Raw genomic sequence first — 13,630 nt, 5'->3', positions numbered from 1 at the left:
AAGAGTGTTTAAATTACTAATGTATCAAATGGGAGAATCAAGGACATGATCAGCAAATAAAAAAGACCAAGCACATTTAGCACAAGGCAATAATGAGAATTTTCATGCTTGCACTGGTCTAAGAGAAGGCAAACTTAGATGACAAATATTTTCTAGGTGGGAGGTGGAATAACATTCTGTTGTAACTCCTGGACAGGACTTCTAACTACAGAAAGTATATTTGTTGATTTAGCTTTTCAAGTGTCACCAGTTTTATTTCATCAGCTCTAATTTCAAAATGCATGCTTCAAGATACTTCTCAGCAGGCTAGACAATTTGATATCGAGGAAATTAAGCAATGTGATGAATACTGAAGAGAAGATGATTCAAGTAAAGACTCTAACAAAACTGTGACCATATATTATAACTATGTCTTAGATGCCTAAGGGAAGAGTTCTTCAGACAAATTTCACTGTAATTGGACAGGACTAAAGAAAGTGGAGAGGCATACAAGACTAGGTAATGGGATGTTGGAATAAAGGACATTGCTTTATCCACCCTTCTCTCTAATTTTTCTCCTTTTCCTATTTCTGCGATGCTATCTCAGCCTTCTGTCCACATCTGTCAGACTATTTAAGACCAAAATGCACTCAGATGTGCAAAGGGAGACCATGCTACTTGGTGTTCAAAAACAGAGACTCTGTCACAGACTGCTGGGAGATGGTTTGTTATGACTGCTCTAGTGGAGGAAGGGCTCATGGTTGCTTTGACCCTGGCACAATCCATCCCAGATCCAGCATTGAGCATGTATGATGTCTGCTTTTGTATGGCCATAGGGTGCATACTGCAAAATGCAGCACCCCCACCTGCTTTGGTTGAAAAATGGAATCTCAGCTTAACTGGCCTTGCAGCAAAATTACTATCTGTGCTTTGTGGTATGGTAGTTTGATTGATTGATTCTTCTTTTTAATAGGGTTTGGGGGGTTTTGGTGTCTTAAGTTATTGTTTGAGAGCTGCACTGTGATTTAAAGGTATTTGCTACTTGGTGACTGGAGGAAAATATGCCTTCAATTATGTGTCCTGCTCTCTTGGAAAGACAGAGTAGACAGAGACGGGAGACAACCAGCTGCAAAGAGAATAAAAGTGACACACAAACCAGATCCTTCCAATAGATAAAATGACTGTGGAAATAGTGTAGGGAGAGCAGGTAACAGTAGCATCTGCTTCTGTTCTTGACTAACTGTGATAAAAGTTAGTGGAGATACAGCTTCTACCCCTTTTTTCCTTGCTTCTTTATGGATTGCACACATGTAGCTTGTTATTTGATTTTTGAGTAATAAAGGCATATGCCCAGGCACCTAAAGTAAATGTTTTCTAGAGTTCTAGATGTTCTTAGTACCAGACATTCCCCATAATTTTGCATTATGGTGACAGTTCAGTCCTGACCTGTGGTTTAATGTTTCACCTGTAGTTTATTTGTCAATAATGGCTGAATCTACTCTGCTAAGAGATAACAATCCGTTTCTTAGCTTACAAGACAAGAAAAGAAACAGGAATTGTAAAAGAGAAGCTCATGATAGTACTGAGGGCTGATCATGAAGATCTCTATTGAGCAAAGAATTGGTTAAAGTTTGTTCAGCATGCAGAGATGATGCTTTGAAAGTAAACAGCTTATAGGGTGATTTTGCATTTTGTATCTTGATGTAAAATAAATTCTAGCAGATGGGAGCTAGGAAGCAGCTCCCAATGTGGAGAGATTATGCTATAATTACTTGCCATGAGGTTTCTTGCACGTTTCTCTGAAGCAGCTGGTGGTGTCCTCTATCTGAGACAGAGCATTGCATGAGAGGGACATGAGGTTTGACTATTCCTGTATTTCCAAAGCATAGCATTTTTTGTTTAGTCTGTGTTGGGATGATTAGGATGCAGGTACTGGAGTTCTTGTCGTTGGTAAATTACAAGTATTCTCAATAGTACTTCCAGATTGCAAAAACAGCTACTTCATTTTACAAATTACATTATCAAATTACTTAATATCTCTATTTTACACTTTTTGAGGGTCTGCTAACTGATGACATACAGTTAAAAATCGCGTAACTTTATAAAAGAGTGCATGCTGATCATATCACTCAAGTCCAGCTCTTTTAACTGTCACTTAAAAAAGAAATATAGCACTGTCTTGATTTTGGAAAAAACTGAATTATTAGCGTTTTGCAGATGATAATCTTAAGGTGTTTATCAAAGTGAGATTTTTTCATTATGTAGTTCTTCTATTACTCTAGGCATGCGTATCAAATAGAAGTTAATTAAATGGAGTTTGTCTTTAGAAATGCACCCATTTTTGGTTCTGTTTTAAACTTTTAATAGGTGTTTTAAATGCACCACAGACATTCATTTGAACTCCAATCACGTTTGTTTAGTGTCACCTAGGGATAAAAATAGATTTTAGGTAAACTTCAGACAGGTTTGGTGAAGGATTCGTACCAGCTCATGTAATGACCTAACTAGATTAAGGTAAGGTTGTACATAGACATGGCTGCATGATGCAGCACACAACATGGGATTTTAAAAATTTATTTTCCTTTTGTGTTCAGTGGCTAATGTAGTGGGGGCCTAATTCTGGTCTTCTATTCTTGATCCTTACAAGAGTTCCTTCTCTGGGATATATGTTTCGACAAAAGGCAATGGCAAACATGTTTTTTGTGTTTTCTGTGAACCTGCTCAGTTCCTCCTCTCTGAATGTGCACTGGATGTGTTTGAGGAAACAAATGCAGAGGAGCTGTTTTCTTCGCCCAAACCCTTCTCTTTTCTGCCACCAGGCCTGGCACTGTCTGTTGGACTGTATGAGGGGCACTTCTTGTCTTGGAGTTGGATGCAGGTGGCATGCCTTGTCCTTTAAGATGCAGTCCCTCAGGCACACGCCATATCCACATGTTGCTTAGATGGCACAGAGTGGCCCAAAATGCTTTTATTAAAGTTTGAAGTCTCATCTCACATCAGCACTTCAAATCTGCATGAGGCTATTTTGTTCTCCCTACATGTGTGCAGCCCTGTTGTCCTTTATTACCATTATTTATTCCTCCTCCTCCACCCACGACACAAATTCCATTGCTGTGAACTACCCTGGCAGCAGCTTTACTCCAGCTGGTAGGTTGACAGTGGTGAACAGTTTACTGTGGAGCCTGAGCCAATTAGTACTGGAAAAAGTGACCAGGAAGCCCTCCCTAAATCACAGGAAATAATTAACTCTGAGCTACATGTTCAGACTACTGACATATCTTCACTTCTTGGCTCACTTCATCAAACACTGCTCCAGTTCTTAAGACCTTTTTTCAAAAGTGCTGGCTATATCCTTCAGGCCTGGTTTGAGATGAGAGAAATGGGGTTTTTTGTGTATTCCTAGTCTGTGTGCAGAATGCAGTTTCTACAACAGCCCCTAGTAAATAATTTAAGCCTAAATTTTGCAGGCATGATAATTTCAAGATAGAGGTTGGCTCAAAGTCTTTCTTTAGATTGTTGAAAGAATTCAGAAAACATTGATGACTTTATCTCTAGATGAGAGCAGAAGGAAGTCCTTCCAGCTGTGGGTGCTGTTTACATTAGATTCATTGTCATTTTTTTGCTAACGATGGATAAGGAGAACAATGTCAGAACAGGAAAAGTATTTAATATTAGCAATGTCATGCCCATACCAGATTTTCCTGTCAGGCCTTGTTACAGGCAATTTTTAAAAATAGGGCTCCTGAAAATAGCTAGGAGTTAAAAGTCCACGCATTCATAGCATGTTGCAAAGCAGCCCATTAACTTCACCTTCAATTTGGCATGCTCAGTGATGAGCCCCTACAGGAGAGAGACCTTCCATTGTAAATGTGTGAATCTGCAGACCTGCAGTAGTTGCTTCAGGAAAACTATGTAGACAAAATTTGGTGGCCAGTGTTACAGAAGATTACCACTAGCAGAAGGCAACATGCAGACACAAAATGAAAGATGGGGGCAGGCAGACAGTAAATTTACAGCCTGAAGGTGGGGAAAAGGAACACAAGCAGCAAAGTTTGCAGAGTGCCATTCTGTGGTGTGGTAACAGATTTTGTGTGAGCAGTGTGAAGCTTTTGGTTCCACATTGGGCCACCATGAAACAACTTTGCAAAAAGCTTAATGTATGGGAGGGAATTAAAATTGCAGATTTACTTCTGTCTATAAAAAGAGAGGCTGTATTGGGATCTCTAGGATATGAAGCAGCATCCCCACATCCACAGTCTGTTTGTAGAGGATATTTTAAAATACCCATATTTATTTGTTGAATATTGATTAACCAATATTTTGTAAGAAGTGACATGCAGGGAGGCAGATTTTTGTCCTTTATAAAAGTATCAGGGATTTTCTCAGACAATGTTACAGGAAAGGGAAGTGGTTGGCTACATGTTATTTAGATGTTCCCTGTGAGTAGGCTGTCTTATTTTCTTTCTTTCCCCAGAAGACTCATGACTACGTTTTATTATTGTGAAAGTGAGTTATGAAATCAGTAACCATTCCCTTTAAGTTTCAGAGTGAGAGAGTCTTTAAGAAACAAAACCAACACACAAGATAGAAACCTAGAGCAGGGTTCAGGCTTTCAGCTGCCACTTTCAAGATTATTACAGACTTCTCTGGCAGTAAACCACAAGAATTCAGGCTGAGGTGCACATCATCTTTTAGAAGTAGCTGTAAGTAGTAGTTGGGGGGGGGGGAGTATTTCTGATCACATTTACAATCTTTCTTTCTCTTGACAGTTCCTTCTGACTTCTTGGTAGGAGCCTCTGAAGCCGGTAGACAGTCTCCTACCACCCTCCAGTGGTTTGCAGAGCACAGTGCGAGTGTAACATTCAGAAAGCTTATTCATAATACTAAAAAAGGCCTGGGGATTTTCAGGCTTTCTTCATGGAATACATAGTGTTGCATTGTGGATTTGTTTGGTGACTTGTGTAAAAGGTTGTTGGATGTTATTAAGTGTTTTAGCACACCTGTTCTTTGGAGCATAATGACATTTGTATGATTGCTTGCATTTGCAGAAAATTAAACCATCTGCATCTGTGATGATTTCCAGCCTGTGTTTGTATTACTGCCAGGATTAAGGAATCTGTGTCTAGTGAAAAACTGATGTACAATAGTAAAGGGGTGCTTCAGAAGAGACTGAGCAAAAACTACGGTGTTTGTCTATCAATTTAGTGACTCAATAATTTGCAAGTCATTATAAATATCTTCTCTGGCTCTAGCAGTCTTCTATTTCTTTCTCTCCTTCCAGTCTCTAGAGCACCTTAGAGGTACTAATATAAAAGTTTCCAAGGAAAATTGAGTCTAGACACTTATTTTTGTGTTATTTTTCTATTCTTGATGACATCTTATATTCTATCCATGGAATGTGACAGTGCCACCAACCTGATGGTTGTACGTTTTTCTAGATCACTGATGAAGATAATAAAATATGATGCAATTTATTTTTATCTTGCCATCATGAATGTAGAGAGCCATGAGAACTGAAGGAGCTTCAAAATACAGCAAGGATTAATTTATCAGTGGTTAAGGCAGCATTAATGCACTGTGTGACATGGTGGCACCTGCCAAACTTACCCACCCTAATTTAGGCTATATCAAGTCCTGGACTATAAAGCACAACTAAAAGGGACAGATACTTTCACTGTTCAATATATTGTTGTATCATAGCCTTTGCTATGGATGTTCAAGCATTTTTTATTTCACGTAACAGTGCTTTTATCCAAGCAAGTCAGGTTTTTTTTTTTATTTAAGCCTATTGCATAAATCCTAAAACAGTGAATTGCACTTTTCTGCTCCAGAGCAACGTAAATTGTGGACTTACCTACTAACATCACTCATCTAGTAGACAGTGATAATAGTCACATAGTACTCTCTGTTCAGCCAAGCTAAAACACGCAAGTAGGACAGGAAAAGTACCTCAGCTACCACAGAGGTCACCAGGAGTAGAGCATAATGTTTAATTGAATTTCCTCTTGTGAGCTCAGCCCATCATGACTGGAGTTGAGAGAACTGGGACTGCAGCTAGGGCAAGGCAAAACAGAAGCGCAGCTTTGGGAGACACTGAGAGCTGTAAAATGCTCCCAGGTACTCTGATCCCTCTGCATCTGTCCATGTGAGCAGGAGTCTCTCCTCGGTCCTTATTCCTTTCTTGTATCCCAGCTGGGAGGGCAAGGCGCTCTGCACAGTCTTCCATAACCACCCATGCCCTGTTGGTCTCTCCCAGTCTCCTGCTAGCAAACTTACTTCTGATGTGGTAACGCATGCGTGGATAGAATAGACACACAGGCATGCTCTCTTGTGGGAGAATAAAAGGAGCCAGAGAGATGATGCAGGGTCGGAATGGTCCAGGTCGGGCCAACAGTGTGCCCAGGTGGCCCAGAAGGTCAATGGCATCCTGACCTGTATCAGGAATAGTACTTTTGTACTCAGCACTGGTGAGGCCTCACCTCGAGTACTGTGTTCAGTTCTGGGCCCCTCACTTCAAGAAGGATATTGAGGTGCTGGAGCGGGTCCAGAGGAGAGCAACAAGGCTGGTGAGGGGACTAGAGGGAAAGTTTTATAATGAGAGGCTAAGGGAGCTGGGGTTGTTTAGCCTGGAGAAGAGGAGACTCAGGGGAGACCTTATCACTCTCTACAACTACCTGGAGGAGGTTGTAGTCAGGTGGGTTTCAGGCTCTTCTCCCAGGCAACTAGTGACAAGATGAGAGGGCATCCAGCCCTGGATATTAGAAAGCACTTTTTCATAGTGAGGGTGATCAGGCATTGGAATGAACTGCCCAGGGAGGTGGTGGAGTCATCATCCTTGGAGGTGTTTAAGGAAATGCTGGATGTGGCACTTAGTGCCACTCTGTGGTCTTGGCTTGCGTTCTGGCTGGATTTGATCTCAGGATGTTATCAAAAAAGGCCTGCTTTAGTCCATTTCTGCTAGCTCCCTCTCCTGACAGACCTTCCTTGTAAATCTCGCCAGAAGCGTGTGAGCTTGTTCCTTTATTTACCTGTCCTTCCTGTTGGTCGTTTCTTGCCCTTTTTTTCCCCTCCATCTACAAAATGTTTAGATTGAGAATAATGAGACCAGCATTCTTCTTTGACTTTAAAACTCCATATTTGACAGGGCATTCAAATCAACACTCTAAGGCTTTTGTGTATGTTACAGAGTAAAATGGCTATAGTGAGACTGCCAGTATATCAGTGAAAATGAAATGACTACAGGTATATCAATGACAATGAAAATTTAGCACAGAATCTCCTTTCCAGTAGACCAAAAAGTCTAGCATCAGAGTTGAGATGACCGAAAATTTCTGTTAAAGTACACAATTCATTCTTCTTTATGTTCAATGTTGAACGCTCACAAAGCATCCACAGGTAAGTGAAGGGTTAAGGTAAAATCCTTTCTTCCATCTGGACAAAGACAACTTCTTTGGAAAGAAAGCCTGTTGCAAGGCTTGAATTGAATTTTCACTGCAAAAAGGATTAAAGTCTCCAGGTCAAATGCTTTGTGACCTGGTGACTGTAATGATATGATAAGACTGTGATGATAATGCCACAGTCTGTCTGGTCTGACCACTGAATACTACCTACATGAACTACAAAGAATATAAGGTTCTGGTTTATTACTTTTTGTAATGCTTCCCATTTTTCAAGACTGCCATACAAAACCCAGCAAGCTTAGTTTTCACTTCTAAGTAGATGTATCAGAAATTGAAATGAGGTATCAACTGGTAAATGAACTAATAGCTCTGTCTCTTTGCCTATTACTCAGGAAGTATTTTAGTTCTTGTAAGCAACTGCTTAGAAGATTAAAGCCTTGTGTTCATAAAATTCTGGTGACAGCTGGAAAATGCTCCAGAGATTGTGTTTTTAGCCAACAGCTCTGAAATGCACAAGCTTTAACTGCCATTAAAGAATGAAATTTGCTTGGCCTGGTATGTACTGCCCTAAAACTAATGGCAGGAAGAAGCATTTCTGAGTTAGCCCTCTTGATGACACTGCACTGATATGCCTCAGCTTTTAATGCAGTTGTGCTCCATGGAAATGTGACCAGACAACAAATAGTGTTCAGACTAGAAGGATGGCCATATTGGTGCAAGTTCAAGTCTAAGCATCTAGCTTAGATACCATCTCCAATACTAGCAATAATTTTGGGAAATTTGTTATTTCCCTCCACCCCCCACCCCATTGAGTAATGCCACTAAATTACAGTTAAAACCCCCCCAAAAAAAAAACCCACAAAAAAACAACAAACAACAAAACCCATCCAGCTGACAAACCCCCACCCCCCGCCCCAACCAGAAAAACAAAGCCAAATGCATACCTTCAGAGTAAATTTATATCACCTCAGTGCTCTGAAGTGGCCAGGGCTTTTGATCCAGCCTTAGCACCTGGAAACTATTAGGAGCTGCAGCCCAGGCATACAAAGGTCCATTGTGGCAGTGGTCAGTGCTGGGGCTTCAATGCTGAGCCACAATTGAGTCTTGTACTGGCAGAACTGCAGAGAGATGGCACTGTTGTATTGTGATTTGGTCTGGTTTCATTTCTCAGATGCTAGCCACCAACTCAGAGATTATTCATCAGAATTGAGGCATTTAGGTTTTAAATGTCAGATTCTTTTATCTGTTTTCGAAGACAGGCATCGTAGTGGAGAAGGATTCTATTTTAAAGAAGTGCTGAAAAAAAGAGTCTTCACAAGTGAGATTTAAAAAAAAAGCCTCAGAAGTTGCATTGTTAAATGCAGAGAATAGCCTATTTCATCTTAAAATAGCCTTAGCTTAAACTAGGATTTAGTGCCGTAATTAACAAATATACGATAGATTTAGTGCCTTCACACAAAAACGTGCCTGGGAGACCCTTCTTTCACTACTGAGGCTGATTGCTGTCATGTACAATCATTTCCATATAATCATCTTTTCAAGTTTTTTTTTAATTTAATCCTTGATGCAGTTGCATTTCTTATGCCTTTACTTTATGGGAAGACTGTTCCACAACTGTGTTCCTCTGACTGAGGATAGTTTAAGTATTACAAGTTAATGTTTGTGGTTTTTTTCTTCTCTTGTCATCAGAAGTGGCTATCAGGTAAAGTTAAAAATTAATACTCAGCTTTTTACCTGTCTATTAACATGTTATGGCTGTACTGCAAGGAAATTACTTTAGATGTCATTTGCAAGCAGACAGAAACAGAACAGGACATTTCATTCCTCTGAATCTGTGAAGATTAGATCATTATGAATTTTACAGTGACAATGCACATAATTCTGTAATGTGTATTATCAAAATAAAAAGATTTGTTAATTTTATTACTGCTTGCTTTTTTGGTAGAAAGAGCAAGAATGGCCTAATCAGTTTATTGTAAAAATTTAAAGGTCTGAATTTTAATGACTTTTATTGTTTTTTAAATTACAGTGGGAGAAACTGCAGATGACAACCAGTGAGAGGAGGAAAATAGTTTGTTCAGTCACATTCCACGTAATTGCGATTACCTGTGTTGTTTGGTCATTGTATGTTTTAATTGATAGAACCGCTGAGGAAATTAAACAAGGCAATGATAATGGTAAGTATCTTCTCCGATCTTATTCATAATACAATGGCTGGGTGTGAAATGTAGCTATGTAACCAGTCACATTCTGCTCTTAAGTAACAGCCCGCTGGTACATGGCTACATCAAATACTTTAATGAAAAAGCAGTGAATGCATCAGTGTTGAAAGCTTATGTTATGCCCCTGCAGATAGACCTCTACTTAGTGTAATCATTACAACAGCTTAACTAGCCTGCTGGTTCTTCTTAGGTTAATCTCCCATTATCTAGTTATTCCTAAAGCTCAGTCAAAAAGATGAGTCAAATGCAAACAGCTCAGTGCAAGTTCAGGTCGCGAAACAGCAATTTATTTATATTACCCACTTGAACCTTGAAATCCTGTAAAACACGATAGAGCCCTTTCATCAAGCTTCCTAATACAAAAGTCCAAGAGACCGTGTTCCAGTTGTGTTTGTCCTTCATGTGAGACTTAAGTAGCATGGAAAGCCATTCCTGTGTCCCTCTGAATAGAATTTCACTGTGAATGTGCTTAGTGTAGTTGTGCCTATTGTGAGGGTGGTCAAATGCTGGGACAGAATGCTTATGGAGCCTCCATCTGTGGAGATACTGAAAACCCAACTGTACCTGTGTAACAAAATGCATGTATAACGTAAGTAGGTTTCTTTTTGGACTATACTTACTGTATGTGAAAACACTATTGCAAACTGAACTGCTGTTTTCCATTTCAAATCTATCTAGTTTTAAATATGATCATGAGGATGAAGAGGATAAGAAGCTTTTGAGTTTTGATCTGAATTGACTTTAAGTATTAAACAGTAGAGGGACAGAGGTCTCTAGCTTTGTGCTGTACTCTGAAGTTATAAAAACAAAACAAAACAGGTGGAACTTTGTGACTTGTGTGTTAGAGAAATATTTGGCGATAATCATGGTGCTTGCCTTTCTTGCTTATGAGAAAAAAATAGGTAACAAGCCTCAGTAAGTCACAGATGAATGTATAATACAAAGTCTTGTTTTGCATTCTTTCTAAATGGGTAACCCTGATTTTCATCTCAAAAACTGGCCCTGAGGACAGGACTAGGAATGGCTTTGAACTTCTCTTTATGAGTACAACTGCACCACCCTACTCTTTAAAAAGGGGGAAGGTATGTCTGCAGATGAGCTGAATTTACACAACGAAACAGCTAACATGGATTTTTGTTGTTATATAGAAGGCGTAAGAATCACATTAACTAATCCTGGTAGGCTCAAAAATTATTTATGATTTATACAGAATTCAATGTTTTTTGCCAGATGTAATGAGTGATTCTCCACACTCAAAAATGGACAAAGGGGTGTGTTGAAGCTACTTACAACATGCATGTTTGTGAAGAGAACTCGCTTGCCTCAAAATTTGCTTGTTGGGGGAGGTGGGAGAAGTGATTTTACAGACTCAAACGTGTATATTCAGAGACGGAGAGTAGAGATATGTATGTTGTTTGCTTTTCTCTCTTTTTATTGAATCTCTTTAAATGTGAAATGCTGGGAAAAAGACAGTGAACACTGGAGAAAAAAAATTATAAATCTATTTTGAAGAGAAGAAAAACTGAAAGCCCTGAATAATAATAGTACTGTTTGTTAATATTGTGAAAGTTTAAAAATCCCTTTTTTAAATGTATCTCTCAAAGTATCTAAAGGGAATTTCTTTTTCTCCTTAGGAAAGCATTTGATGCAAATAAACAAAAATACAAACCTCTTAATTGGTAAACCTGTCACTGGTCTATAGAAAGGACAATTTAAGATATATTTAAAATATTCCAGAATTTATATGGCATCAGTGGTAGGGAATCAAGTTCGCATGCATTTGCATTACTTGAAGAAACAGGTCTTAGCTTAGCTGAGCTTTGTCTCTTCTAACAAGTATCAAGTCTTTCCTCCTGTGGCAAAAATTTCTTCCCTGTGTAAAACTTGGGTAAAAGTCACAAATAGTTACAAGTTGTTGTGATACATCACCAGTGGTTGAATACAGCATCTGCAAGGCACCCTGAATACTACATTCAGTTAGCAAAATGTTTTTCAAAGATCTTCCAAATAGGACCAACAAACTCATTCAGATTGTTCAGCCTGACAGCTTAAGCATTGATACAGAGGTCTGATTTACATTGTCACATTGAATCTTTAAATGTGATGAGGCAAAGTGTAATGGGAAGGCTGGTAGCTGTTCCTTTGTCTTAGGCTACTGAATGATTGGAAAAAGCAGATGCAGTGGTATGAATTAATGAGGCTGTTCTTAAGACAACATTAAATTATTCTGTTAAAATCTTAAGAACACATTTAGGCCAAAGTAAATAATTTTAACATTATTCATATCATAACCAAGCTCAAATGCTCTTGTCTCTAGTTTTTTGTGTTAGCAGACATATTTTTCTGTAAATATCAATGTGATGGATCAATGCAATGAGAAAAGTAATAACAGATTCACCAAAAACTGTAAAGTTACGATTTTTTACTACACAGGCATATAAGTTCTGCTTTTTGATGTAGGTGTGTTCAGGGGGACTGCACGGACAGAATAGCAGGAAAAAGAGGCCAACAAAGGCAGGTGATGCAGGAGACAGAGCCCTTTCCACTAGTTTGTTTTTTTTTACTGTATCCTGACTTCAGAATGAAGCTAGGAGCAGGTAATAATATTGTAAATGTTGGTGTTCCAGGTACCTTAAATAGAGTCCTGCTTACAGCATAATAATTAGAAAAAAAAGTTGTTGTTGAAGATGTGTGTATTTCTAGGTATCAAGTTATCTTGGTTTTGTACTTTTATTTTTGCTTATTGAATATGCTATTGAATATGGGGATATTATTGAGGAACAGTAAAATGTTTTGAGTTTACTGTATCAAGTATTATGCTTCTTTCAGTAGCATGGCCTTGAATTTCTTATTTGAAATTCTTATTTCTTATTCTTATATTTTATTATTGAGGGAGGGGTGGCAATTAGAGTTTCTTCGCTGGCCTAGGGGATAGGAAACAGCTGCTGTTTCCTACTTGAGCCGCAACTGCTCCAAAAGCATGTATATACCTGAGAATTCTTAGCAGGTGACTTCTTTTAAAAATATTTTACTGATACTCTGTACATGATATGCATTGTATAACAGTGATAATAAATACAATTTTTTTATTTCAAAGGTGTCCTTGAATGGCCATTTTGGACAAAACTCGTTGTGGTGGCCATTGGATTCACAGGGGGCCTGGTCTTCATGTATGTGCAGTGTAAGGTTTATGTTCAGCTGTGGCGCAGGTTGAAAGCCTACAACAGAGTGATCTTCGTTCAGAACTGCCCAGACACTGTCAAAAAGATGGAGGAGAAGAACTCTTTGTGCACTCAGAACTCGGATGTCAAGGACGCAGTGGTGGTGTCAGTAGCACAGACAGGTACAAACTCTCAGCCGGCAGCTGAGGAAATGACATCCGAGGTCATGCCCGTTTGACAGAGACAGCATTGTTTCTTCCTTGCAGAATAAGGTGTAGTGTCTTCTACACTACAAATGCTGAGAGTAGAAATGACTGCGCATTTTTTTCGGTTAAAACCAACCAATCAACCAAAACAAAAAAAGCACATATAAAACAACACCCTACAAGGAAAATGGATCCAGCAAAGCAACTTGTTACTGTATGGAATGTGACTGTTCGTGAAGTAGTTTCTCAACTAGTCAGCAAGTGTAGTGAAAGTGGAAGTGTAGAAATTGCAATAGAGGACAGGTTTAACAGACAATGCCAAACTAATGTGACAGGAGTACATTTTGGTTGCTTTTTTTAACTGAATGGCTGGGAAAGTAGAAACAGACCTGATACAATCATTTTGTTTACAGTAAAGAAAAACCTTTTATCTATTTACTACTAGAAGTTGTATTTGCTATTTATCTTCCTAAAGATGCACTTCAAAAGGGTACCAATCAAGTTATATGCATTAACTGAATTAAAGTATACAGAGCTGTATCACAGCACTCACTCTCTAAGCCTCATATGGTAACACACATTTGTGTGACGGCACTGGAGCCTGAATGTTTGGGCAGCTGTATTAACTAAGGGTATTTAAAACATTTGAAGGGTAGCTAAAA

At 38.9% G+C, this 13,630-nt stretch overlaps 1 protein-coding gene across 1 annotated transcript in view; it reads left to right on the top strand.

Annotated features, from left to right (window-relative positions):
- The window catches only part of MARCH1 (membrane-associated ring finger (C3HC4) 1, E3 ubiquitin protein ligase), a 33,881-nt gene extending 20,881 nt beyond the window's left edge, over positions 1-13,000 (top strand). Inside the window, exons 3-4 of the mRNA XM_010190381.1 lie at positions 9,409-9,556; positions 12,699-13,000. Coding sequence (XP_010188683.1) covers positions 9,409-9,556; positions 12,699-13,000 — 450 coding nt within the window. The remainder of the gene's footprint in view (positions 1-9,408; positions 9,557-12,698) is intronic.
- The last annotated feature ends 630 nt before the right edge of the window (positions 13,001-13,630 follow it).

The sequence above is a fragment of the Mesitornis unicolor genome, unplaced genomic scaffold (assembly GCF_000695765.1).
Source record: "Mesitornis unicolor isolate BGI_N332 unplaced genomic scaffold, ASM69576v1 scaffold3028, whole genome shotgun sequence".
Lineage (NCBI taxonomy): Eukaryota > Metazoa > Chordata > Aves > Mesitornithiformes > Mesitornithidae > Mesitornis > Mesitornis unicolor.
This window is presented reverse-complemented; position numbering and strand designations above follow the sequence as displayed.